Source organism: Cryptomeria japonica, chromosome 5 (assembly GCF_030272615.1).
Source record: "Cryptomeria japonica chromosome 5, Sugi_1.0, whole genome shotgun sequence".
Taxonomy (NCBI): Eukaryota; Viridiplantae; Streptophyta; class Pinopsida; order Cupressales; family Cupressaceae; genus Cryptomeria; species Cryptomeria japonica.
This window is the reverse complement of record NC_081409.1, coordinates 593,408,939-593,435,548: the sequence shown is the minus strand read 5'-3', so window position 1 is coordinate 593,435,548 and position 26,610 is coordinate 593,408,939. Positions and strand designations below refer to the sequence as shown.

The following is a 26,610-nucleotide window of genomic DNA, read 5'->3' as shown; positions in this document are numbered from 1 at the left end:
ACTTCCAACATAGAGTCAATTTTACATGATTTCCATGAATTCTGTCCCGAAGGAAGGAAATTCCAACACTTAGCCAATTTTTCATTGTTTCTAAGAATTCTGTCTTGAAGGAAGGAATTTCCGACACAACCAATTTTTCATTTTTTCCGAGAATCTGTCCTGAAGGAAAGAATTTCCAACGCAACCAATTTCTCATTGTTTCCAAGAATTCTATCCTAAAGGAAGGAATTTCCAACATAGTCAATTTTTACACGATATCCAAGAATTCTATCCTGAAGGAAGGAATTTCCAACACTTTGCCATGAAGGAAGGAATTTCCAACACTTGGCCAATTTTCTTGTTCTAGAGTTTTGCCAACTTGGGCACATTTTGGCCTTGAGGAAGGAATTTCGTTGAAAGGAAAATTCCTCCTTGTCCTTGTTTTGGCATTCTCTCTCTATCCCTGGGCGCAATTTTGACAAGGTGAAGGAATTTTTTGAAAACTGGAAATTCCTCTCACATGGAATCCACATTCTCTCCTCTCTCCTGGGTGCAAGTGAGGGGTAGTGGAGGAATTTTCTCCAAGAGGAAAATTCCTCCTCAACATGGTTTTGGCGCCCATCCTTGTTTTGGAGTGCAATTTTGAGGAGGTGAAGGAATTTCTTTAGATAGGAAAATTCCTCCCTAACATGGTTTTGGTGCCTTGGTGTCCTCCTTGAGCGCATTCTTGGGGTGGAGGAATTTCCTCCAAGAGGAAAATTCCTCCATGACTTGATTTTAGTGCCCAACCTTCTATCCAGAGCGCATTTAGGTGGGGGTGATGGAATTTCAAGGATTTTGGAAAATCCTTCCTGCCTTGTGAAACGTGCCTACCTTCCAATCTTGAGTGCTATTTTGGGGTAGAGGAGGAATTCTCAGTGAAGGATAAATTCTTTCATGCCTTTGAATAAATTTTCATGCCTTTGCCATTCAAGAAAGAATTCCAAACAGCCAAATTTTTAACCAATTGCCCTCTTTTTCACCTTTTCCGGATTTAGAACTAGATATTCAGGAATGCTTTGCCGTTAGTGTCTTGCCAGCTGCCAGATATAGGCTTTCCAAAAATAGACTTACTAAACATAGTAAGTTCTTCCAAACATCAAATTAGGGCAAATCAGGACACAGTGACACTTACTAAAAATAGACATTGCTAAAAATAGTAAGTTTGCTTAAACGCAAAATTAGGCCAATCCGGGCCATAGTGAAACTTACTAAAAATAGTAAGTCCTCAGAGTTTGCTCAAATTTCATTGGTAGCTTCCTTGAAGGGTTCTCATTTCAATGCTTCGTTTAGATTTCTCAAAACTTTAAGTTACTAACCTCATTTCTAAGTCTGAAGGGTAAAAACCCTAAAATAGACAATACTAGCTTCTAGACTTAGCCAAATTTCTCCAAAACACTTGTAGACTTAGCCAAAATTTGGCTATTTCTCTTTCATTTCTTCATATCAATTCTTAGGGTTATCCTGACACTTAGCCAAATCCATCATTCCATTCCTCTGCACGTACATTCTTTGTTCTATCATTGCAATCTCTTCCTTGGATGATGATATCATCCACTCAACGATGTCCTCTTCTCAGCACCCAAAGTCCTGCTCCTTGCAATGTACCTGAAAAAGACAAGGAACCGTTGTGAAGTACAAGTGTCAATCCAATTCATTGTTAGCAAAATGCAAAGTTTGAAGGATAAATCAAAATGCATTTCTCAATACATCAAAACCTTAAATCTTGATTTGATGACAATATTCAGACTGTATCCTGTCTAGGTTGTATATCCCTTAAGAATCCATTCCCTACTTAGGCATTTCATCACCTTCGAAGATCAAAATCCAGACCAACAAGACCTTATAACTCATTCCTTAGGGTCAAGAGACGACACAGACTGTAAAAGGTTTGGTTTATTTAGCCAAAAAAAGGGGGTACCCATTTGCAATGGGGCGATGTGTGAAAACGTCACAACACCTATGCTAGTTGAGCTTCAGATATGTGTCACCAACAGAAGGAGCAAGATAAAACTTATTCCTTCGTTAAGAAGCTGGCCAAGATTTGCTTGGCTACAAAAGTTTTCCATCACAGATGGGTAAGTTGTTCTCCAAGATTGCTTTTGTGGTAAGGTTTGATAATTTATGCATATAAGCTGGGACAACTTCCTCTCAGCAGTGAGGAAATAATGAATTTCACTCCTGTAGATATTTCTGTTATAAGTTTTCATCTTTAAAAGTTAAAGTTTTTGCTTTCTGCATGTTCTTGGCCCTAACCAATCCATGCACATCTCTTCACACATCTTTTGAATCTATGGAGAGGAAGAATGGGAAGTATCAGATTTTGTGGCATTCCCTGCCTGCCCTCTTTGCTATTTTCTTATTTCCTCTTTATTATCTGCTGTGGTTTTTCTGAGGCATATAAATTCACTTGAAGGGGATGCAGAGAGATTATAATCACTAATAAGGGATGAACTTTTTTTGGACAAGAATGAACAAACACTCAGGATATTTGTAGAGTATGAAGGCCTGACAAACATGCCTCTCCTTCAAGGTGATTTTGGAGATTAATGATGAAAATGATTAAGATACCGTTCTCTATATAATGGTAGATGGTAAGCTGGCACGAAACTTATTTGAAAAATGACTGGTGACTGGTTTACTTAATGACAATCTTAACCATGCTTCTGTAGATCTTGAATAGAGATGCCTGGGATCTTGATTGATTACTTATTATTTTCTTGTGACTTCTGTGATGAATCAGACTAGTTTACAAAGCTTCTATGATTAATGCAGGGGTCTTCTTGCAGATTTTTTCAGTAATTCGTTACCTTATTGGCCTTATGTTGACTCATTTTGGCTAGGCAATGATATGATTTCAGATCAATATTTTTGCAGGACATCCGCTAAAGATCTTCTGGTTAACCCATGTGTAGAAGTTTCTGTCTATGCATTTCATCTAAAAAGCTCTGGGGAATATTAAAATTGTTCTTGTTAATTTTAGTTCTGATATTATGCTCTTTGTATCCCATGCTCTGACTAGGTCATGCATAAGACACTGTAAGGATAATTATTTAGGCATCTATTTTTTATGATTAAAAATTTATAAAGATGGTTAGTGAGTATCGAATCATCATTCAGGATTGCTGTGAACCAAATTGTATTCCATTGAATAATGATATCAAATTGTATTCATCCTAAGAGAGAAACTGCATTTTCCCAGTTTCCACGGCCGTTTATAATCATTATTCATTTGTACCAAGGCTTCCATGGTTCTGCAAAAGTGGGATTTTGGAATGTGATTATATTTATTCTTCATGAGAAACAGATAATATATCAACATCTGTATTTATTTAGCTTTTGTCTGTATTTTTTTGCAGCTAGAAGTTGTGCGTGACCTTTTGACAAGTGAAATGGGAAAGACAACTCGCTTGGAGACACTTATTAATGTTGCAATCTACCTAAAGGTGCTCCAATTCATCTTGAATTGAATTTTTGTTTAGAAGTTTATGTTTTTTATTTGTTTATGCATATAGAATTTCATCAGAAGTCAAACAAAAAGTTAAAATAGGAATAGGATATTTTGTTTGTTAGAAAGTACTTTACACTAGAAATATTGATCTGTTTTAACAAAATTCTATTATCAGTGGATTAACACAGGTCAAATTCCCTGCTATGAGGATGGAGGCCATCACAGGCCAAACAGACATGCTGAAATATCTAGACTTATTTTTCGTGAGCTGGAAAGGATTTCGACAGAGTCGAGTACAACAGCTAAGGTTTTGTTTATTCTGTGATATTGGATATATACATTTTTAGCACTTCCTTCTTTTATGTTAACATTTGGGTCTTCAAATAATTAAGAAGGAATTGTAAAATGCAAAGTACACATTAAGCTTGCCAAAGATTAAATGATACATGATGATGCTTGTGGAGAGTGGGCATGTAATAACCACCCTGATTTTTTTGAAATATATGATGCAATATTGAAAACCAAAGAAGAATAACTTGCTGATTGTTAGCTTCAAATTACATGCAAGATAATAAAACATCAAATGCAAATTACTGTCAACATCAACTAGATGGAGTGGGGGCAGCGCCTTCACCTCTCAGTTAGTACATTTGCATATAAATAAGGACTGGATTCAAAATAACAAGACGAAGAGGGGGCTGGGCCATCACCCCTAAATCATTACATAATCATGGGAAACATTAGATGCTTTATAAAGAGACGTTCTTCAACTCATCAAACATGTGTTAGCTCAATAACAATACCAAAGAGAGATAAGTACTGAAATCAGATTTCTGATAATAAAATTAGATCACTAAAGTGCAGCAAACTCACTTCAACTTGTAAGGAAAGGGCACATGCAAGTGTCAAACCCACAATAATCAGTTTCTTAAACTTTACCAGCAAATACCTCACATAATGAAGCCACAATGTGCAGATCTCAGATCTCCAAAATGTCTGATTTTTTATCCAGTCTGAAACACCAGCTATGGCAGATTGGTATAGCCTCCTTAAGGGGCGATTTGCTTTGGAAAATTCAAATCTTCACCAATGGCTGCAAATTACCTATCAAACAGAATCGCCCAGGCTAGGAAAGAGGTATAAATCAATACCCTGAAGCAAATATGTCTTCCTTCAGAAGATATGAGCAATATATGAATTCAGCCACTCAGAAAAGCACACCTCCAGAAATCAGACAACTCACACCAGCACTCAGAAAACAACTTAAATCACTTTCAAAATCACACCACACAACAAAATGCCTTACTACGCACCAATTACCACAAACCCACATCAAAATACTGCAAAATACTTCATCACTCCAAACCCCAAAACCACCTAAAAGCTTCAAGAACATTGAAAGCCTGCAACTATAAGAACCAGCCAGCTAGGGTGATTCTTTCACTACCGAAACCAATAATTTGAATGAGGTATTTTGTCCTCAATCAGTCATAGCATGAACTCCAGAATCATTCTGGCAGCATAACAGTAGATATCAACTTCAGCAAAACAAAAATGAGAACTCAAAACATGAATAAATAGAGTGAAAAGGAAATTAAGGCAACCTTTTTTCCTCGAAAACTGATTTGAAGGCAACTTGAAATCCTCATAGAAGCTCGAACCTTTTTTAGTTCTCAATTAAAACATTTAAAATTTACTTTATGTTTTATTATTCCTTCTAGACATCCCCTTTTGGAAGCATAAGATAAGCTTAAATAAATACTTCCTTGGGCATCCATTTTGGATGTCAAATTGTCCCTCTTTTAAAAACTTCATGTTACTAGGCCAAGGTGGGGATTTAGGAAAAAAACACTTTATAAAGACTTAGTGAATAAAATAAAATAAATATCTTTTGAAAGCAATATAACTCAGTCCAACTGAAACCCATTGTATTGAATTGAGAGAGGAATTGAGACCATGACCAAGTGGTAAAAATAACACTCCCTAAAAATAGCAGTATGCCAAAAATAGAAAGTTTGCTGCAACAATTGAAAATCATTGAAAGAGCTCACCTCAGGACACTGAGACCCCTAACCAAATCCACTTAGCCTAACAAGAACCCGGGAATAGGCTAATGGAAAACTTGAACTGAGCTAGGTGCAAGAAGGGGACATTATAGCGCAGAGTCTTCATGCTAGTGTCTCATATTTGAATATGTCGTATGTGTTTGTATGTATGTAAAATAGACATATTCAAATTAGGGACAAAAGGATGAAGATATATATGTGTGTGTGTTTTGTGTTTGTATTCTTGTCTGTAAGCATGCCTTTGTCTAGCCTTGATTGTTCATCTAGAACTCACCATTTATGTTAAGCCATGTTGAATGCTCTTTTTTTGTTTTGGCCCTTTGAGTAGTGTTTCACTTGCCATAAATGAAGTTAGGTGAATGTTACTGTTTCGAACATATTATCAGAATGTCTTTAAGCCACTTGCATTGATTTTGTATTTATTGATTAATAATTCCTTGCAAAATTTGGCATAATCTAAGGAACTATTAGTATCCGTTGTTTTAGACATGGCTGCTAAAGAGATTCCATTTGTAACATTTTTGGGAACCTAATGTTAAATATGAAGCATAGAGATCATATTCCCTATTGACTATGAAATAGATAATTATGCCGAAGGCATTCCCTTATTTCAAGCGAATGGCCTGCTTTTTGACATCAGTAGGTGAGAGTTGAGGAAAACCAATGCAAGATGATGGAAAAAATCTTGACCATCCATTTTTTATTATATAATTGCTGATTTATTTTTCTGTTATTGAAGGTGCCATTGCCACTGTCTCATCTCAATGCAATGGGTTCCTATATACCCCCGATGCCTCTGCCATTACCATTATTATCATCATTTAGGTATCTTCTCGTTCTCGCATAGGCCATCCCATACCACCACTGCTGTCCCATCACAATCAAAAGATCCTGTCAATATCCGTGTACGAGGCAGTAATTACTCACTTTTCTATTATTTGTGTGATTCAAAATATTGAAAAATGGTATGTTAGGTAAATTATGTATGGTCCATGCTTCAACTCAGAGGGAACTATTGTAATGTGGACTGTACGTGACCGAATCAAACCTTATAACAAATGCCTATTACCCTTGAAATTCCCAAAAGAACGTCAAATAATCGAAACTCTATACACATTTATCATTACTTGACAGATATGTAGCATCCGTCATGTACTCCCTTGAAATAACAAAGCATAATGGAATAATGTAACAAACAGATTTAGTTCTTGTTTGTATTAAAATAATAATGTAATGTTTCTAATGATCATATTCCCTATTGACTATGAAATAGATAATTATGCCGAAGGTGTTCCCTTATTTGAAGTAGACAGCCTGCTTTTTGACATCAGTAGGTGAGAGTTGAGGAAAACCAATGCAAGATGATGGAAAAAATCTTGACCATCCATTTTTTATTATATAATCGCTGATTTTTTTTTTCCGTTATTGAAGGTGCCATTTCCACTGTCTCATTTCAATGCAATGGGTTCCTATAGACCCCCTATGCCTCTGCCATTACCATTATTATCATCATCTAGGTATCTTCTCGTTCTCGCATAGGCCATCCCATACCACCACTGCTGTCCCATCACATTCAAAAGATCCTGCCAATATCCGTGTACGAGGCAGTAATTACTAATCTAATTGCTATTTTTTGCACAAGTTACGTATTCACTTTTCTATTATTTGTGTGATTCAAAATATCGAAAAATGGTATGTTAGGTAAATTGTGTATGGTCCATGCTTCAACTCAGGGGGAACTATTGTAATGTGGACTGTACGTGACCGAATCAAACCTTATAACAAATGCCTATTACCCTTGAAATTCCCAAAAGAACGTCAAATAATCGAAACTCTATACACATTTAACATTACTTGACAGATATGTAGCATCCGTCATGTACTCCCTTGAAATAACAAAGCATAATGGAATAATGTAACAAACAGATTTGGTTCTTGTTTGTATTAAAATAATAATGTAATGTTTCTAATGATCATATTCCCTATTGACTATGAAATAGATAATTATGCCGAAGGCGTTCCCTTATTTGAAGTGGATGGCCTGCTTTTTGACATCGGTAGGTGAGAGTTGAGGAAAACCAATGCAAGATGATGGAAAAAATCTTGACCATCCATTTTTTATTATATAATCGCTGATTTTTTTTTTTCCGTTATTGAAGGTGCCATTGCCACTATCTCATCTCAATGCAATGGGTTCCTATATACCCCCTATGCTTCTGCCAATACCATTATCATCATCATCTAGGTATCTTCTCGTTCTTGCATAGGCCATCCCATACCACCACTGCTGTCCCATCACAATCAAAAGATCCTGCCAATATCCGTGTACGAGGCAGTAATTACTAATCTAATTGCTATTTTTTGCACAAGTTACGTATTCACTTTTCTATTATTTGTGTTAATCAAAATATCAAAAAATGGTATGTTAGGTAAATTGTGTATAGTCCATGCTTCAACTCAGAGGGAACTATTGTAATGTGGACTGTACGTGACCGAATCGAACCTTATAACAAATGCCTATTACCCTTGAAATTCCCAAAAGAACGTCAAATAATCGAAACCCTATACACATTTAACATTACTTGACAGATATTTGTTTAGGACAAAATTATTAAAACCCACAGATTTTTTCAAGAGAAAAAAATATTAAAACCCATCAGAATTTTTTTAGGGTAAAAAAATAATAAAAAACTGAAACAAACATTGATGCTAATAAGCCATCTTCACACTTTTCGAGGCACGAAAAACGAGGTATTGAGAAGATGCTAAGTGCACAAAACCTGATTGCCTTCCAACATCAAGTTGGTCAATGACGCCATCTTGCACGTTTCCCAATGCACGGAAAACGAAAAACTGAGAAGAGGCATTGGCAACTTGGCATGAAATTCAAAAAATTCGAATCCCAATGCAGAAACAGAGGCAGATGCAGGTACAAACTTCAAAAATGAAGTACGATGGGCACGAATTTCAAGAAAAAAATTTCGGCTGACCCAAAAAAATTCGAAGACAACCCAAAAATCCTTGCGAAAAACCCAGAAAGAATCTGCTGTCAGAATCTGGATCCACTGGCTTGAAAATCGAGACACAAAAATTGAGGCACCCAAAAAATTCTGACGACGACCCAGTTGAGATCTCGAAAAACCCATCACGAATCTGTCCTCAGAAATTTTTTTCGACTGAATCTGGAGGGTCAAAACCCTAGCCGAAAGTGCAGATTTCCGTCCAAAAATGGCAGAAAAAAAATCTGCAGGCGGGAAAAAAACGCGTCGCGTGGTTGCGCGAAATGCAGGAGAGATGGGTCGCGGGAGAGGGCAGAAAATAGCGAGAAAACCCTAGTAGTTGCAGCCAAAATGAACTGCCAAAGTAGCAATTTCGAATAAACAATTTTTTTTTCAAAAAAATTGTTAAAAATTCATGACGAATTTTTAATTGAAAAATTATTTTCGAAAACAACTTGGCTCTGATACCATATTACGCAAGTAATTGGTAAAAAATTGGATGATATTAACAATGAGCAAACGCTCAATAAATAGGATTACAAAGAATTACAAGAGGGCAAGTTTCTAAAAAGAAACTGCCAATAAGATCGAGCAAGATCTTATTAAGATATTTACACTAAGTTTACAATATTGAGCATTAATAATAAACTAATAAAGTATTATTCTAATATATGTAGCATCTGTCATGTACTCCCTTGAAATAACAAAGCATAATGGAATAATGTAACAAACAGATTTGGTTCTTGTTTGTATTAAAATAATAATGTAATGTTTCTAATGGTCATCTTTAGTGAGTTTAGTCTTAGTAGTTAGTTTCTATTTTTCGCATTCAGTTAATGATTGTTTCATTTAGAAACATCGTCTTGTACTTTTCTATTTAAGGGGACCTCATCTCCATTGTTTAATATAACATGGTATCAGAGCGGGTTGATGGGGTTCTTTAAGATTTGGAGAAAAAATTGTGGACCTACTACCTAGAATTTTTTTTTTTAATCAATTTTTTTAATGAAAAAAATTGTTGGAGTTTTCGTGGGTGAATTTTTTCTGTTCAAGGAAAAACGTGGGTTGGGTTAGGGTTTTCTAAAAATCCCAATGTCTTCTGAAAATTCCGTGAGCGGATTCTTCTGCCATTTTGAGGGTTTTTGGCATAATTTTTTTTGGGTCGGGCCTGTGCCTTCTCTCCTCGCCACGAGCTCTGTTTCTTGTGTTTTACCTGTCTCCGACTGCTCGTCTGCATTTTTTTGCGATTTTTGTCTTTTTGACACACGTCGGGTTTGTTTTGGCTCGTGTTTTGCATTCTGAGTGGTGATCGTTTGTTTCTTTGGTGTGCTTTCAATTTTTTGCCCGCAACAAATTTTCGCACGCATTTTTTCATCGCGTGATATGTTTAGAGCGTCCAAATCTGAATAGGCCTTCGTTTTTTGTTTGATTTTCTATGGATTTTGCAATTTTTGTGGATCAATTTGTTTTTGGCGTGTTGGGGCCACAATCTAGATGGCGGCTAGGGTTTCGTGGATACTTTTGTGTTTTTTTGGTAATTTTTCACCTAAAAAAAATCTTTCAGTTTTTATTATTTTTTGTCCTTAAAAAAAAATTTATTTCTAGGTTTTTAATAATTTTTGTCTTGGGTTTTTAATAATTTTTCTTCAAAAATTATTTGTATGATTTTTTCATTTTTCCTCAAAACTTATTTTGGGTTTTATAATTTGTCCTTAAAATATTATTTTTCGGGTTTTCTATTTTTGCCAAAACAAAATCGTGGGAGGGTTTTTTATAATTTTTCCTAAAAAATCATCTGTTGGGTTTTAATAATTTTATCTTAAATATATTGTTTGTTGGATTTTGATTGATTTTTATCCTTAAAAATCATGTATCATCTATAATGTGCGATGTTCGTGTGGGATTTTGTTATTCTTGGGTTTTACCCTTTTTTTCCACAAAAACGATGATTTGTGACCTCAGTTTTTGGGGTTTGACGGTTTCTTTCCACAAAAATCGTGCTATGTTGTAGTCTGTTTTGGTTTCTTGGAGTTGCTGGGGCGAACATCTACAACATTGGTTTCGTGTTGTCTGTTTTGGAGTTGCTAGAGCGAATAGTGCTCAGTGCTCATCTACAAATAAAATATTCACCTATCTCTCTATTTCTCTTCCCATATATCTTTATCTCTTGCTCTTTGTCTTCCCACATCTCTCTCCCTCTCTTTTCTATTTTTCTTTCTATCTCCCTCTCTCATTCTCCACCTCTATATTTTTTATCTCATCCATCCCTGCCTATCCTTCTCTCCTCTTTTTCTTTATCTCTCGCTCTCCTCTCCATATCCCTCTCCTTCTCATTTTCCATCCCCATCTACATCCCCATATCCATGTAAATGTCCATTTCTATCTCTATCTCCTTACACCCCTCTATCTCCACCTCTTAATATCCAATCTCTTTCTCTTCTCCCTCTCTTCCTATTGCAAACATAACATGAACCTATTGGTAATGGAGCTTGATTATCTTCTTGATTTATAGGTTTTGTTTTAGTCATCTTTGGATCCCACAAGTGGATGCATAGTCCATTTGAAGCCATCTCTCTAGTTCTACCTATTTCTCTTCATCTCCCGCTCTATTTCTCCCCCCCTATCCATCTCTGGATCTCTCTCCCTTTCTCTTCTCATATGCCACTCTCTCTCTCTCTCTCTCTTCCCATATAATGTATATCCCTTTTTCTCTCCCTCTATCTCCCTTGTTTCTCTCTTCCTCTTAAACTCTCTATTTGTCTATCTCTACTTCTCTCTATTTGTTTGTCTCTTTGTGTCTCTCTCTTTCTCTCCTCTTTATATCTCCTTATATCTCTATCATTGTATCTCACCACCTATATCTATATCTATATCTATATCTATATCTTTCTCTCCCTCTTCCTCTATACCTCTCTATCGCTTCCTCTCTATCTCTTTCTATCAATTTCTATTTTTATCTCTCTCCACCTCTCTCTATCTCTCTATATATTTTTCTCCTACACCTCAGTTTCTCTATCTCCATCTCTACCTCTATCCTCCTCTCCCCCCCTCTATCTATAGACATGTTCCCTTTTGTCACAAAAAATTGCACCCTTGTTGAGCTATCAACCCAACAACCTTGTGAAACATGGAAACAAACCCAAAGTGTGGGACTTTGCGCAAGGGGTTGAATCTCCGGAGAAGGTTGGCTTACTTCTCATCAGGGTGCAAACGTTGAACCCACTCAACACTCCAAATTCTACTTCTAAACCTCTATCCTAACAGCTTGCAGAGGAAAAGGGAAGAAGGAAATGCTAAAATGAAAGGAGGTGTTGCACCAAGATAAGAGATGTTCCTCTCCCAACCTTGAAATGACACAAAGAATCAATCAAAATACCTTGGAGATGCACAAATCATTCAGTTGCATGAATGAACCCAACACATGTATGGAGGTTAGAATTTGCTAAATGTCAAAAGAGGAGAAGGTTTCCCACAAGTCACACTTAGAAAACAAGTTAACACAACATATGTGAGAGAAGGCACTTATCATGAAGGTAGGAAAACATACACAACATGTATAAGTCAAAGAGAGGCAAGAATGATGATTTCAATTCATTCTCAAGCCAATGGCCAAACTTACAGTTGCAAAAATGCAAGAAATATGCAATCCTTCAAGAGAAGTGAAAGAGTAGAAGGTAGCTCAAGCTAGCAGGGAGAGAACCTTTTACAGCGAGGCTTAACAAGCTATATATAGCAAACTAGTCACAGAGAAGAGACCAACGATTTAAGAGGGGAAACCTTGACACTGGCGTACGTAGAGGAATGTTAGTTTGAGAAGATAGGCTAGTGGTCGGACTTGACATAGATGTGTGTGCAAGCAACGTAGCCATACCTAGACAAGGCAATCCCAAGAAGAAAAAGGTACTTTTAGAAGGTGGATTTTTTGACATTCCAAAGTTAGAACGTACATACCTGACATGAAGGCCATCAAGTAACCATAAATAAGCATGGCCTTGGACTCCACTTGATGGCAATCTTACAAAAAACATTAAATGTGCCCCTGTAGCTCCATTAATGAAAGTAGACAAGTCACAAGAGTTGGTGGAGCATTAAGAGCCTTGAGTGTTGATCACACCATCTGGAAGTGTTGTAGTCATCGAAGGTCGGATGTTGGGCCTTTAGGAAAGAGTTGCAAAGGAAGAGGAGTTGGGAACCTTAGAGACCAAAGGGATGAGAGGGAGGAGATAGGACTTCGGATTTCAAGGTTTGGGGAGACATGATACCTCTTCCCAAGAGGGGAGGGGTAGATTGGTTCCTCGAATCTCGAAATCCGGTAAGGAAGGGAAGGTCGGGTTTCGAGGTTTGGGGAGACAGGATATCTCTTCCCAAATGGGAAAGGGTAGACTTGTTCTCCGAATCTTGAAATATGAGAAGGGAAGGCCGGGTTTCAAGGTTCGGGGAGATAGGATACGTCTTCCCAAAAGGGAAGGGGTAGACTGGTTCCCCGAATCCCAAAATCTGGCAAGGAAGGGAAGGTTGGGATTTGGGGTTCGGGGAGACATGATACCTCTTCTCAAAAGGGAAGGGGTAGATTGGTTCCTCGAATCCCGAAATCTGACAAGGAAGGTGTTGTGACGTTTTCACACATCGCCCCATTGCAAATGGGGACCCATGTTTTTTTGCTCGTTTTGCTCGTTTTCGCTTTGCTTTTTTAGGGTTTTGTTAGTTTGTTAGTTGTCTGGATTTAGGGTCAAGCCTTAGGGTTCTAATTACCGTCTTTTCGGACCAAAATCCAGTCGGTTTTGGGAGCTTTTTGAATTTCCTTTTCTAGAATGCAAATTTTGAATGAAATGAATTCGCCAGAATGGTCTAATTTTCAATTGGAATGTTGATGCAGAGCTTAAATTTGTCTAAGTGTTGAAGATGAAATGTGAATTTTTGTCCAATTGAATATTTTTGACCAAATTTTGACTTTTTTGAATTTTGATCCTAGGCATCTCTAATGATTTGTTTTTGCCTTGTGAAGTGATAAAATGTGTAAAATCATGATATTTTGGCCTGTAGGAGCAAAATCGCTCCTGTCCCTTAGTGAAGGACGGGAGCTCGTTTTCAAATATTTTACTATTCCTGCAGGGTCAAGATGAATTACGAATTGGAAGTGATGGAGAAAGGCGAGATCTTTCCATTGAATATAAATTGAAGATTTTCATGAGCACAGAAATGCCTCCAGGGGAAAAATCGCTCCTGTCCCTCAGTGAAGGACCGGAGCTACAAATCCAATATTGCTTTGTCCTTGCAGGATTTTAACGTCTTGACGATGTGAAAAGGTCCAAAGAGGTACATTTTATCAAATGAATATAACTTGAAGCACTGTCGGGGAGATCAACAGGATAACAAGTCCGGCTTGAGTAAGGTCCTGATCCTGAAATTTGGCTAAGTCTGGAATGTCCTGATCCTGAAATTTGACTAAGTCTGGAAACTGAAAAAACCTCCAAAAACTAGATTTTGCAATATAACTCCTGGAGGTCTGAAACCACTCTCAAACATCCTGAAAGTATATATGGAATATAACTTAAAGTATAATACACTTATACTTAAATGTTATATTCCATTAAAATTGTCCTGATCGAGAGTGCGAAAAGTCAAATTTCGCTCGTGTCCTTCTCCAAGGGTCCAGAGCGAAATTCGCTCCTGTCCCTCTCCAAGGGACCAAGGCGAATCGCTCGTGTCCCTCACCAAGGGACCAGAGCGAAAATACTTAGTTGAGCCATTCCTGACCTTGTTTGGACGAATCGAGACATCAAAGGCATGGTGAAGGACGAAATGAGCATGATAGAGCATCCAGACTTGATCAAAAACAACGAAATGATGAAGTTTTTGCCTAGAGGGTCAAATTCGCTCCTGTCCCTCACTGAAGGACCAGAGCGAAATTCTTCATAAGGTACGTCCTGAACAAAGACCAAGCAAATTTTATGTTCGAAGGCAAGAAAGGAGGTCAATCGAACCCGTTGAAGACAAATTGAAGATTATCAAACGTCAACAAAGGACCAAAATGCTTAAGTTCGCTCCTGTCCCTCAGGAAGGGACCAGAGCGATTTTTGTTGTAGATGATTTTCTCGCCAAATTTCAACCGATCTCAAGGCATGAATGAATGGAAGGACGCATTACGAACCCGTTGAATATAAATTTGGAAGCTAGCAAAGTGAAATGAAGACCACAAGAGCAAAATCGCTCCTGTCCCTCTCCAAGGGACCAGGGCGATACAATAAGTATGTTGCCTTTTCTTCAAGTTCAAAACCACTCCAAGGCGAAGAACAAGGTGGCAAGGACGTCTCAAGGCATTTCCATCAAGCAACAAGTTACAAAGGTCGTCACATTGAAAGATTTGCACTAAGACTCCCAGTTCGCTCCTGTCCCTCAGGAAGGGACCAGAGCGAAATTTGTATAAAAGCTCTAAATTTTGAAAGTTTATCACGCATCAAGTGATTGAGGAGGATCAAGGAACCACGTTTTACCCAATGAAGACAATGGCAAGTTGAAAAAGGCAATGACAAGCTCAAAATCATGAAGTTCGCTCCTGTCCCTCAGGAAGGGACCAGAGCGATGTTGAATATATTGGCTAATTCATGCAAAAATCACATCGAGTCAATGTTTTGCAAGGTCATACAAGGTATAAGGTGTCTTTTGAAGATGATAGGCAAGAGTTTTGAACGTAAAAGTGTTATCAAATGAGCCAAGGAACTCATATCGCTCCTGTCCTTTGGACAAGGACCAAGGCGATTTTCATCAAAACACTCATGTCCCGTCAAAACCAAGACAAGGCAAAGATGGGCATGGTCAAGGACGTCATTTGGAAGGCAATGAACGAGGAGTTAAAATCAAAAACGATGAATTTCAAGCTAGACCACATGGATCGCTCCTGTCCCTCTCCAAGGGACCAGGGCGATATTCTTCTAAACACCAAAACGCCTCGTTGAATTCAAGTAAAATGAAAGTGGAATGGAGGAATAACATTGTTTGTCCCTCACAATGAAAATTGGAGTTCGAAGATGTAAGATCAAGGAGATAGCATGAAGATCGCTCCTGTCCCTCTCCAAGGGACCAGGGCGATGTTAGATGCATTGGTCATTTTGTGCAAGATTTACGTAAGAACAAGATTTCATAAGGTAATGCAAGGTCTAAGGCATCGTTTGAAGATAACATACAAGAGTTTTGAACGTCCAAACATTGCTAATCAAGGTAAAAAGCTCACATCGCTCCTGTCCTTTGGACAAGGACCAGGGCGATCCTATCAAGAGCACTCATATTCCTTCAAGATCAAAGCAAGGTGAGGTTAAGCGAGGCAAGGGACGACGTTTGGAGGACATCACAATGAAGATCGAAGATAAAAGGATGCATATTGAACGTGGAAATTTGAAGATCGCTCCTGTCCTTTGGACAAGGACCAGGGCGATGAACATCCAAAGACACTCATGAACGCATGCAAGGCAATCAAATTCGAAGAGCTCATCATGATGATTAATGTTGAACATGGAGATGAAGGAGTTGAACGTGAAAAATGCAAAAATCAAGACAAAATCATGGATCGCTCCTGTCCCTCTCCAAGGGACCAGGGCGATGAGGTACGTCCCTCTCATTTTCATAGTTTTGGCGCCAAATAAGCAATTCAAATTTTCCTTAAATACTAAGTTCGATAAAAAATTGAAAATCCTATTTAATTTGGCATTTAATGTGGCGTTGATCTTTTATTAATTATTTTGCCTTTATTAAAAATCGAAATTTGCAAATGAAAAACGTAAGGCATTAATAATTAATTAATTAATTAATATAAAAATCGAATTTGAAGCGCTACAAAGGGAGGTCGGCCTTGTTATTTAATTTAAAAATCATTTAAAAAATAGTTTCATATCCTCAAGTCGGCCTAAGGGATGAAAAGGTGCAAGCGCTATATATGGAGGGTGAAAACAATCATTTTCACATAATCATTTCTTGCTTTCTACATGCGATCTTGAAGACAAGGAAGGAAGTGCGAAGTATTTCAAGTATGGAGTGCGAATTTCAAACCAAAGGTGGCGCTAATATTATCTAGAGTGGTGCGATATTTTGGAGATTTCAGTGGAGCGATTTGTCAAGGGTGAACTTGGAGATCCATTTAGGACCACGTCAAAGGTGCAATTGAAGATCACGTTGAAATCCAAAGGGTGGCGAAATTGCTAACTTGAAGAGGAGATCACGTCCAAGACTTGAAGGGTGGCGAAGTTGATAAGAGGAACGTTCTTTTGAAGATCACATCAAGACCATCTTATTTCAAATTTCGCCTAGGCGAATTTTATTCATTTTGCATTTTAGAGTTAAGCTCTCAAGTAAGGTATGGCGATATTGGTTTTATTGTCTTGATTTTGAATTGTTCATCGTCATTTCCTTAATTTTGGATTTTGAAATTTTGTTTTGCCTTAGCTCAGTTGTTTTTAGGAAATGATTAATAAAGGACTTATCATTAAGTTTCCTAAAATTTGCTCTCTATCTATTCATTGCAAAATCATGTTACTAATTTTGAAATGTTGTGTAGGCGTCAAATGGAGGTCTCTTCAAGGAAAATCAAGCCGGATCAAGGACGGTCTTCGCCAGGACGATCAAGCCAAGACAAGGGCGACCTCTTCCAATCCAGCGTTCCAAGGCGAGGTACATCATCCTGCACATCAAGGACAAAAGGAGTTAGAACAAGAGTTAATTAAAGATAGCCTCTCAACGACATCAAATTGAATATCTATCAAGCTTCAAGTGTCAGATGAGGTGGCATCCCAGTCATCACTCCTCCAGTCAGTGAAGTCCACCTCAGCATATCCAGATTCAATGTACTTAACTCATGGAAGGTGGCACAAACTTCGATGTACCTACCCCGGCTATCCATTGGTCGATTTTTCTAGAAGGGACATGTGTCCAAGCAATACAATTTTATCATTGGTCAAGCATTAAATGTTATGTAATGGTTGTAACAAACCCTAATTAGGGTTTTCATTGTAAAATCTTGGCCATTGATCTTGAATTGATCTAAGCCATCAAATTGTATTGTGGGCACTATATAAACCCAGGCATTTCATTTTGTAAAAATTAATTTTAGATAGAATTAGAGAGAGTTGTAAATAGTTGGAAGAGTTAGAATATAGTTGATAGAATAGCAATTAGAGTAGAATAGGAGGACAAGGCAAGAAATTGTTGCCATTGATTGTAAACAAACTCCATTTTCATTGAAGTAATGGTGAAATATGTCGTTTTTCTTGCAATTTGCATGGTTTCTTGTTGAGTCTTCAATCTTAGATGGTAGATAATTAGATGAATGGAGGAAGTGTGATTGATTGATGGTGGAATTCGTACATCCATACTACTAGCAGTTTGTTGATTGCAGACTTGCCTTGCGTAGTCAACTGGAATCATTCAGCCTAAGCTCAATTTCAATTTGTTGCCTCTTCATTGATATGCATCAACTTGGATGGTATCTATGCCTGCGGTGATAATTTGAACATCATAAAGCTCCCCTTAGAAGATTGCACTAGTCTTGTGTAGATGTTCCATTGATGTCAAAACAAGACCTAGTTAGAGTTTCATCAAAAATCAAATCATTGCTCCTACATTCTTAGTATTAGGATTAGATCCTCTCTTCACCCTTCCTTTTTTCATTTTTTCAAATCTAAGTTAGTAAGAGCCTGTGTCCAGCAAAGCAGATCGGAAGTTCAATGTAAGTCCCCTTGTGATTCCAGCAAATCACATCATACCACTGGAGCTTGTCCACACGTGGAGACCCCACTAAAAGAACCTTGGAGTCCATCTAACTGATCCTTTTTGCAGATCTTCAGCAGTTAGAGACTATTTTCTCAAGAGAGGATAAGATGCCTGTCGGTATTTTATTCTGTGTATGATTGTGTACAAAATACACGTCAACAGAAGGGAAGGCCAAGTTTCAAGGTTCAGAGAGATAGGATACCTCTTCCCAAAAGGGAAGGGGTAGACTGATCCCCCAAATCTTGAAATTCGGCATTCCTAGGAAGGAGAAGGGAAGGAGAAAGGACCAATGGACTCCAAGGTAATAAGGCAAGATGCAAGGGTGAAGGCTCGAAGCCCGCCTCTTGACAAGAGAACACTTAAACATTGTCTTGACTTCCTGACTCGACGCTTGATCAACTGGGGCAGTGCTGATCCATGGAACATATCTCTGATTGGTTCTCATTGATGGACCAAGGGTGTCATAAAACGACAACACCTCTCCCTATCCATCCATCTCTTTCCTTATCTCCCTCTCCCTCTTCTTAGACCTCTATATGTATATATCTTTGCCTTTCTATCTCTATCTCTCCATATTTCTTGTTCCATCTCTCCCTCTATCTCTATCTTGTTATCTCTCCATCTCTCTCTACCGCTATAATTCTCCCTCCCTACCTCTCTATATATCACTTCCTATATCTTTATCTTTTTGTTTCTCCTCTCATTCTCTCCTTTGCTCTCTCCCTCTCTCCCTCTCTACCTATTGCAAACATAACATTTAATCCAGAGATTTTGTTTGAATCATAGTTGGATCCCTGTAAGAGATGCAAAGTTAATTTGAAATTATAACGTCTCCATTTAGAGCTGTTGATGTGTATTTTACGCACATAACAATACAAAAGAAATTACAAGTGGGTAACTCAATGGTCGATGTGAATTGCTGTGTTCACTTGGGGACTTATGCAAATGCTTGGATTATCTTCTTCAATTATGAAGATGCGGAATAGGTGTGCTGACAACTTAAGATTTATCATTATGGCTTTGGATTTACTTCTTACTAAAAAATGGGCAAAAGGAATTGGGTTCAGGAAATCTATTCTACGCCTAGGCATGTAGGAAATGATGAACAGATCTAGTGGAATCAAACTAGGCAAGGTCTAAACAGGTATTGACACAAGCTTAGTGCAATCACCTAAGGTGCACTTAAGGATTTTTAGACTATCACCATCAAACGTTGACACCATCCAAGTTGATGCTTGTCAAGGGACACATAATAGTTGAAGTTAAGCTTACACAAATTTCTAGTTGACCACACAAGGCGCACTTACCAGCGGCAAGAGGCTAGTGGTATGGATTAAGGATTCCACACAAATAAATTCAACAAATCTTTCACTCAATCTAACATACATGAAAAATAAATTCTAATCTAAAATTCTAATCTAACTTGGAGGAATTGAGAACCATGAATGCAAATACAACACTTGAAGAGCAAAATCACCAACAATTGAACAATGATTATGATTCAAATAGCTGCAACATATACCAACAATTCTACGAAAACTCTCTTACAAATGAGAGACAAGGAGGTATATATAGAGTCTCATACAAAATGGATGGCCAAGATTGATCCAAGATCAACGGGCAATATCATGCCAACAAAACCCTAGAATTGCCTTAATTAGGGTTTACATAAAAAATGGTGCCACCAACATATGGCCCAATGAAAAGATACCTAATCATCAAATAGGGAATCTTCTAGAAGATTCCTTCCTCCATCTCTCTCTCTCCTAGCATACTCCAAGAATCTAGCCAATACTGAATCTAACTCCTCCATGGAAATGGTAGACAAGGTATCCTGTTGTAAATCAATCACGTCTAGTGAATCCAAGCAAGCATCCAAAGTGTTTTCCCAATCTGGCATGAGCTTCTGCGAACTATGAACATGAATCAACAAAGAGACCAAGTCATCCATCTGACTCTTCTTCAAAGAGTTCAATTGGCAAAAATACATAAACTTCATCTTGTCTCTTAATTCGGCTAAGTGTAAACCACTAGAATCACTAACATCAATACCCAATAATTCCTCAATCGAGGCAAGGATCTTCATCTGAATGTCCTGAATCAATCCCTCCATCTCCATACAACTCGACTGGGTGCTCTCATAAGTTGATTTCTTCACGGCGAATGAATAATACCAGCCATGGAAATCACATTTGTCTACACTGTGCACAATATTCTCGCTGACCAAGGTGGAATGTGGAATCCTCTTCAAAGCCTGGAGGCGTGGAATAGTCTTCTCCTGAATAGGCCAGAATTCTTCCCAAACTCCCTCTAAATACTGGATTCTAAACACGAGCCGGTTGTCCTATCATATGCATGGATAAACTAAGCAAGGAAATCATTTGTCTTCTCTCTTGCACTGTCAATCCACTTTTCCACCTCTGAGAGTGTATCTCTCGCTGCCTCATAGTGTGAATGCATTCCATGGTCAACTGCAATAGGGGAAATAAGGGTGGGATTTTCACGCCTTATCCCAGCAATATACTCTCTAAGTCTGATATTCTCTTCTTTGTATCTTTCTTTCTCCGCAATCTCTCTGTCTAACCTTGCGTTGATCGCCTTGAGATTATCACCAACCTCATGAAACTCCTACTCTTTGGATGTACGACCAAGGGCAACGAAAGTGATCTGGAAATCCATGGGAGTAGCAATCTCTGCTATTATGCCTGCAATAGGAACAACAATTTGCACAATCCGCATTCCTGTCTCATCTCTAGCTATGTGCGACAAAATCTCATTTCTCTTGGGTTCCTTCTCCTTAGCACTCCTAGCTAGGTAGTCATCAATGTCATCAATAGGCTGTACCTCTATCATCTTCTTACTTTTCTCCATACTTCTCATCAGCCAATTAGGAATAGCGGCCATCTCCATGCCATCATCGAGACACATTTAGCGATCAAGTCCTCTCAATGCCGAGATAACATCATCATCATCGTTAGGATTATTCCTGGTTAAATCGTATATCTCATTTCCCAAACTAACTTCCAAAAGGACAGTAGGGGATCCCGGCTGATCATCATTCTCATTTGGAGGTGCAGATGTCGCTGTGGCATGTAACTCTTGAGTATTCTTTGGTAGTATCACTGGGTTGGAACACTGTTGGGTTTCCTTGTTCTGCTCTGTTACTTCGATCATTTTAATTGATGAGACACTGAGAGGTGGTGAAGGAGTGATAGGTGGAGGAATGATAGTCTTCTGTTTCTTCTTCACCTCCTCAATCTTCTTCCCTCTGGCCTTGACTTCTCCTGGCGCATTCTTCCTTCTCTTGGGAGCTTGACTCTCTTCGTCTGCATGAATCCTGACATCACTGATAGTCCTCTGATCATCCTCGGAAGTAGACTCTTTTGGCTTCGTCCTTTCATAAGTGAAGGGAACACCTGTTGACGTGTTTTTTATGACAGCGTCGAACACAGAATAAAGTTGCCTAATGGTCACTTCACTCTCTCTTGATCAAAGTACGATTGCATGCTAAGATTGCAAGAAGTTCAAACAATCGACTCCAAGGTTCTTTTATGCTACGGACGTGACTCAGTGGGCTGATGTGATTGCTGGTAATCCAAGGGGCCTTACGTTTGCATCATTCTTTCACTTCTTTGTTGTGGTTGGAACTCCATCATCGGATATGGCAATTCTGCGATGCTGTTGCTTCGAATGGACTAAAATGAACTGAAAGTAAAAGGGAAAGGGTTTAGAAGGATCTAAATCTACTCCTAAGGGCAGTGATAACAAGGAATAGTGCTTTGGTGGACAAATTCAAAATAAACCAAGCTCTGCTTCGCCAAGTTTAACTACAACTCCGCAAGAACCAGTGCAATCTTCTGAGGATGTTGAAGAATTTTCATATTGAGAAAGTGCATTTGAATACCCAACACGACGCAATCCAAACGATCATCTACAATCGAACTTAGCACAAATTTAGGGGGTTCAGGCTAACTTTACACTGCAACTTACAATCAACAAGATGCAAAAAGTATGAACCATGGAAATTTATCAAACACCATTACATTCTCCATTGAAATCAACACACTATACTACTACTCTAAGTGAGGAAGGTGAAACCATGCAAGCTTTGAAAAAATAACTTAAGTGGACACCATCAGAGAACAATGTTTCACTGTTATTATCTCAAAACCTATCGCAACAATTTCATATAAGGCTCCCTCCTTTTTACAAATGAGGGGGTCACCCCTTTATATAGGCCTCAGGCCATGCAAACCCTAATTAGGGTTCACCCCAGAAGATTCCCACTCAAGTTGCAACAAAGTGGGAATCGGTAATTAATAACCCATCATGCCCATATACAATTAATTACAATCCTGCCAGAAATGGCGCCCATAAAGCATTAATTAACCATTACATTCAAAAAGTGCCCACTATGCAATGAATCTGCCCTCATGCAAAAATTGCCAATGATGCCATAAATGCATCATCATCTCCTGAATGTGATGGCCGCATGCAAAAGGAATCTGCCATAATGCCATAAATGTGACGGCTGCATGCAAAGAGATGCTTCATTAATTTAGCATCTGTTGACTTGACTGCCACTTGGTGGAAAAAACCTTGGAGAGAGAAAAACTTCAAGAGGGAGAATCTCTGACTTTGGAAGTATTTTCTTGAAGTTTTTGAACTTGCCTTGCTCTGGAAAAGATTTTCAATGATTTTTCAACATCTCCTATTTTTTAGGAATTTTGCAGAAATTAGGGTTTCAAGTCTAGGAGGAAGAGAATTCTCCTACAAATCCAAATCTGTAAAATTTTTGAAATTTGGATGTGATTTGATGCCCGTGAATGGATTTTTCAAATTTTTCCCTTGGGGGGGGGCAATTTCTTGTTTTAGTTCATCCCTGATTCCTTGTCTTAGAAATTTTATCTTCAATTCATCCTTGGATGTGATTTCTTGTTGTGGAGGAATTCTCCTTTGGAATTAAATTTGTTCCTTGCCTTGAGGAAGGAAATTCTTCATACCTTAGCCAATTTCATGATTTCCAAGAACTATGTTAGAAGGAAGAAATTTCAAACACTTAGTCAATTTTACACCTTTCCTGGAATTTCTTTTTCTTGGGCGCAATTCATCCCCGATGAAGGAATTCATCTCTTTGTGCATTGTCCATGAGAAGATCATTTTAGCACACTCCTATATTCCTGGGCGACATTTTACACTTGGTGGGGAATTCTTTCAATTCCATGGATTCCTTGCATCCCTCTATCTGGCGCTCCTTCTCTCACTTGGGCGCTAAGATGCCTTGGTCAAGGACTTTTGCAATTTGCCTGTTTCTCCATGCACTCTTCATTCTGGCGCCCTCCACAAGGCTGGGGCAGAAATTCCTCCTGAGGAAGTGTTGTGACCATTTCACACATCGCCCCATTGCAAATGGGGACCCCCTCTTTTTGCTCGTTTTTCGCTCGCCTTTCGCTTTGCTTTTTAGGGTTTTGTTAGACTGTCAGTTGTCTGGATTTAGGGTCTAGCCTTAGGGTTTTAATTAACGTCTTTTCAAGCCAGAATCCAGTCAGTTTTGAGAGCTTTTGAGCTTTCTTTCGTTGAATGCAAATTTTGAATGCAATGATTTCGCCAAAATGGTCTATTTTCAATTGGAATTTTGAATGCAGAGCTTAAATTTGTCTAAGTGTTGAAGGAGAAATGTGAATTTTTGTCCAATTGACTAATTTTGACCAAATTTTGACTTTTTTGATTTTTGATCCTGGGCATTGAAAACGATTTGTTTTCGCCTTGTGAAGTGATAAAATGTATAAAATCATGTTATTTTGGCCTGTAGGAGCAAAATCGCTCCTGTCCCTCAGTGAAGGACAGGAGCTCGTTTTCAAATATCTTACTATTCCTGCAGGGTCAAGATGAATTTCGAGTTGGAAATGATGAAGAAAGGCGTGATCTTTCCATTGAATATAAATTGAATATTTTCACAAACACAGAAATACCTCCAGGAGAAAAATCGCTCCTGTCCCTCAGGAAGGGACCAGGGCGAAATACTTTGTAGCTCTCGTCCCTCTCCAAGGGACCAGAGCGATGTTCTTCATAAGGCGAGGTTCAGGCGAAGATCAAGTCAAGTTTATGTTTGAGGGCAAGGAAGACGGTGAAATGAATTCATTGAATACAAATTGAAGATTTTGAAACGTCAACAAGGGTCCCAAAATGCCTAGTTCGCTCCTGTCCCTCAGGAAGGGACTAGAGCGACTTTTGTTACAGATGATTTTCTTGCCAAGTTTCAATCGATCTCAAGGCATGGATGAATGGAATGGAACATTGCGAATCCGTTGAATATAAACTTTGAAGGTGATAAAGTGAAGTGAAGCCCACAAGAGTAAGATCGCTCCTGTCCCTCTCCAAGGGACCAGGGCGATATAATGGTTATATTATCGTCCCTTCAAAATTCAAGACACTCCAAGACAAGGAACGAGGTGGCGAGGGCATTTCAAGGCATTTCGATCAAGCACAAGGTTACAAAGGTCGCTACGTTGAGGGAATTTGCACTCAAATCCCCAGTTCGCTCCTGTCCCTCAGGAAGGGACCAGAGCGAAATTTGTATAAGGACATGAAATTTGAAAGTTGATCACGTCCCAAGTATCCAAGGGAATCGAAAAGGCTTCATTCTACACGATGAAGACATTTGCAAGTTGAACAAGGTAAAGACAAGCTCAAAATGTTGAACTTCGCTTCTGTCCCTCAGGAAGGGACCAGAGCGATATTGAATGCATGGGCTAATTCATGCAAAAATCACGTAAGGCCAAGACTTCACAAGGTTGTAAAAGGTTCAAGGCGTCTTTTGAAAGTGATATATCAAAGTTTGGAACGTCCAAATGTTATCAATCAAGCTAAGGAGTCTATATCGCTCCTGTCCTTTGGACAAGGACCAAAGCGATTTCATCAAAAACACTCATGCTCCTTCAAAATCAAGACAATGCAAGGATTGGCGAAGTTAAGGACGACCTTTGGAAGACAATGAACGAAGAATGAAGATTAAATGTTTACGAATTTGAGCCAGGACATGGAGATCGCTCCTGTCCCTCTCCAAGGGACCAGGGCGATATTTGCCAAAACCCATGATATCCTTTAAAGATCACGTTGAGATAAAGTCGCACATGGTTTTAAACACCATTTGGAAGGCGATGCAATGGGAAATGGACGTTAAATACCACCGATTTGAGCTTAAAATGGAGAAAAGACAAGGATCGCTCCTGTCCCTCTCCAAGGGACAAGGGCGATGATCCTTTAAACATCAAAACGTCTTGTGAAAAGCAAGTGGGACGAGCATGGAATGAACAAGCGACGTTATTATTTGCCTTATGATGAAAAATGGAGAATTTCAAGTGAAAACATTAGGATCGCTCCTGTCCCTCTCCAAGGGACCAGGGCGATATTACATCCAAGGGCATCCCTTCACACATGCAAGTCAATCAAACTCGAAGGACCCGACAAAAATGATGATTTGAACGTGGAAATGCAGAGGTTGAACGTCAAAAATGCAAAAATCGAGACCAACATGATGGATCGCTCCTGTCCCTCTCCAAGGGACCAGGGCGATGAGGTACGTGTACTTCATTTTCAAAATATTTTGGCGCTAAATAAACATTTTTGAATTTATTTAAATGCTAGCAAAATCGATATTTTAATTAAAAATGGCATTTGAATATGGCGCTTGGTATTAATTAATTATTTTTTGCCTTGTAAAAAAAATCGAAGTTTATTAATTAAAAACGATGGCATTTAATAATTGATTATTAAATTAATTAAAAAATTAAAAAGAGCGCTTGGTATGTTAAAGGTCGGCCTTGTTATTTTATTAAAAATCGTTTAAAATTGCCTTATTTTTACCAAGTCGGCCTTGGGGGTGAATGGTGAGGTGAGCGCTATAAAAGGAGAAGTGACATCTTCATTTTCACATCATCATTTTACCTATCTTACATGCGATTTTGAGGAAGAAGGTGCGAAATTGTGTTTGAAAGTGCGATTTGGAGTTTATTAATCAAAGGTGGTGCGAACTATCAATCCAAGGTGGCGCTAGTAACTTCCAAGGTGGCGCGAATCTATATTGAGCGAATTTGCCAAGGCTTGAAGATCACGTTAAAGGGGAATTTGAAGATCACGTCCAGGACACAAAAGGTGGCGAAATTACTATCTTGAGGAGATCACGCTGAAGACCATCTATACCTCAATTTTGCCTAGGCGAATTTAGTTCTTTTTTGCATTCTAGAGTTAGCTCTCTATTGAGGTATGGCGATTTGATTTTATTGTTTTATTTATTCATCGTCATATTTTAAATTTT

The 26,610-nt window shown here is 38.5% G+C and overlaps 1 protein-coding gene across 2 annotated transcripts in view; it reads left to right on the top strand.

The window, feature by feature from the left end:
- LOC131029542 (phosphoglucan, water dikinase, chloroplastic) overlaps window positions 1-26,610 on the top strand; it is a 216,121-nt gene that overhangs the window by 49,757 nt on the left and 139,754 nt on the right. For both annotated transcript variants that reach the window (XM_057960050.2, XM_057960051.2), the window contains exons 3-4: window positions 3,378-3,464; window positions 3,645-3,776. In XM_057960050.2, the coding sequence (XP_057816033.2) occupies window positions 3,378-3,464; window positions 3,645-3,776 (219 nt within the window). The remainder of the gene's footprint in view (window positions 1-3,377; window positions 3,465-3,644; window positions 3,777-26,610) is intronic.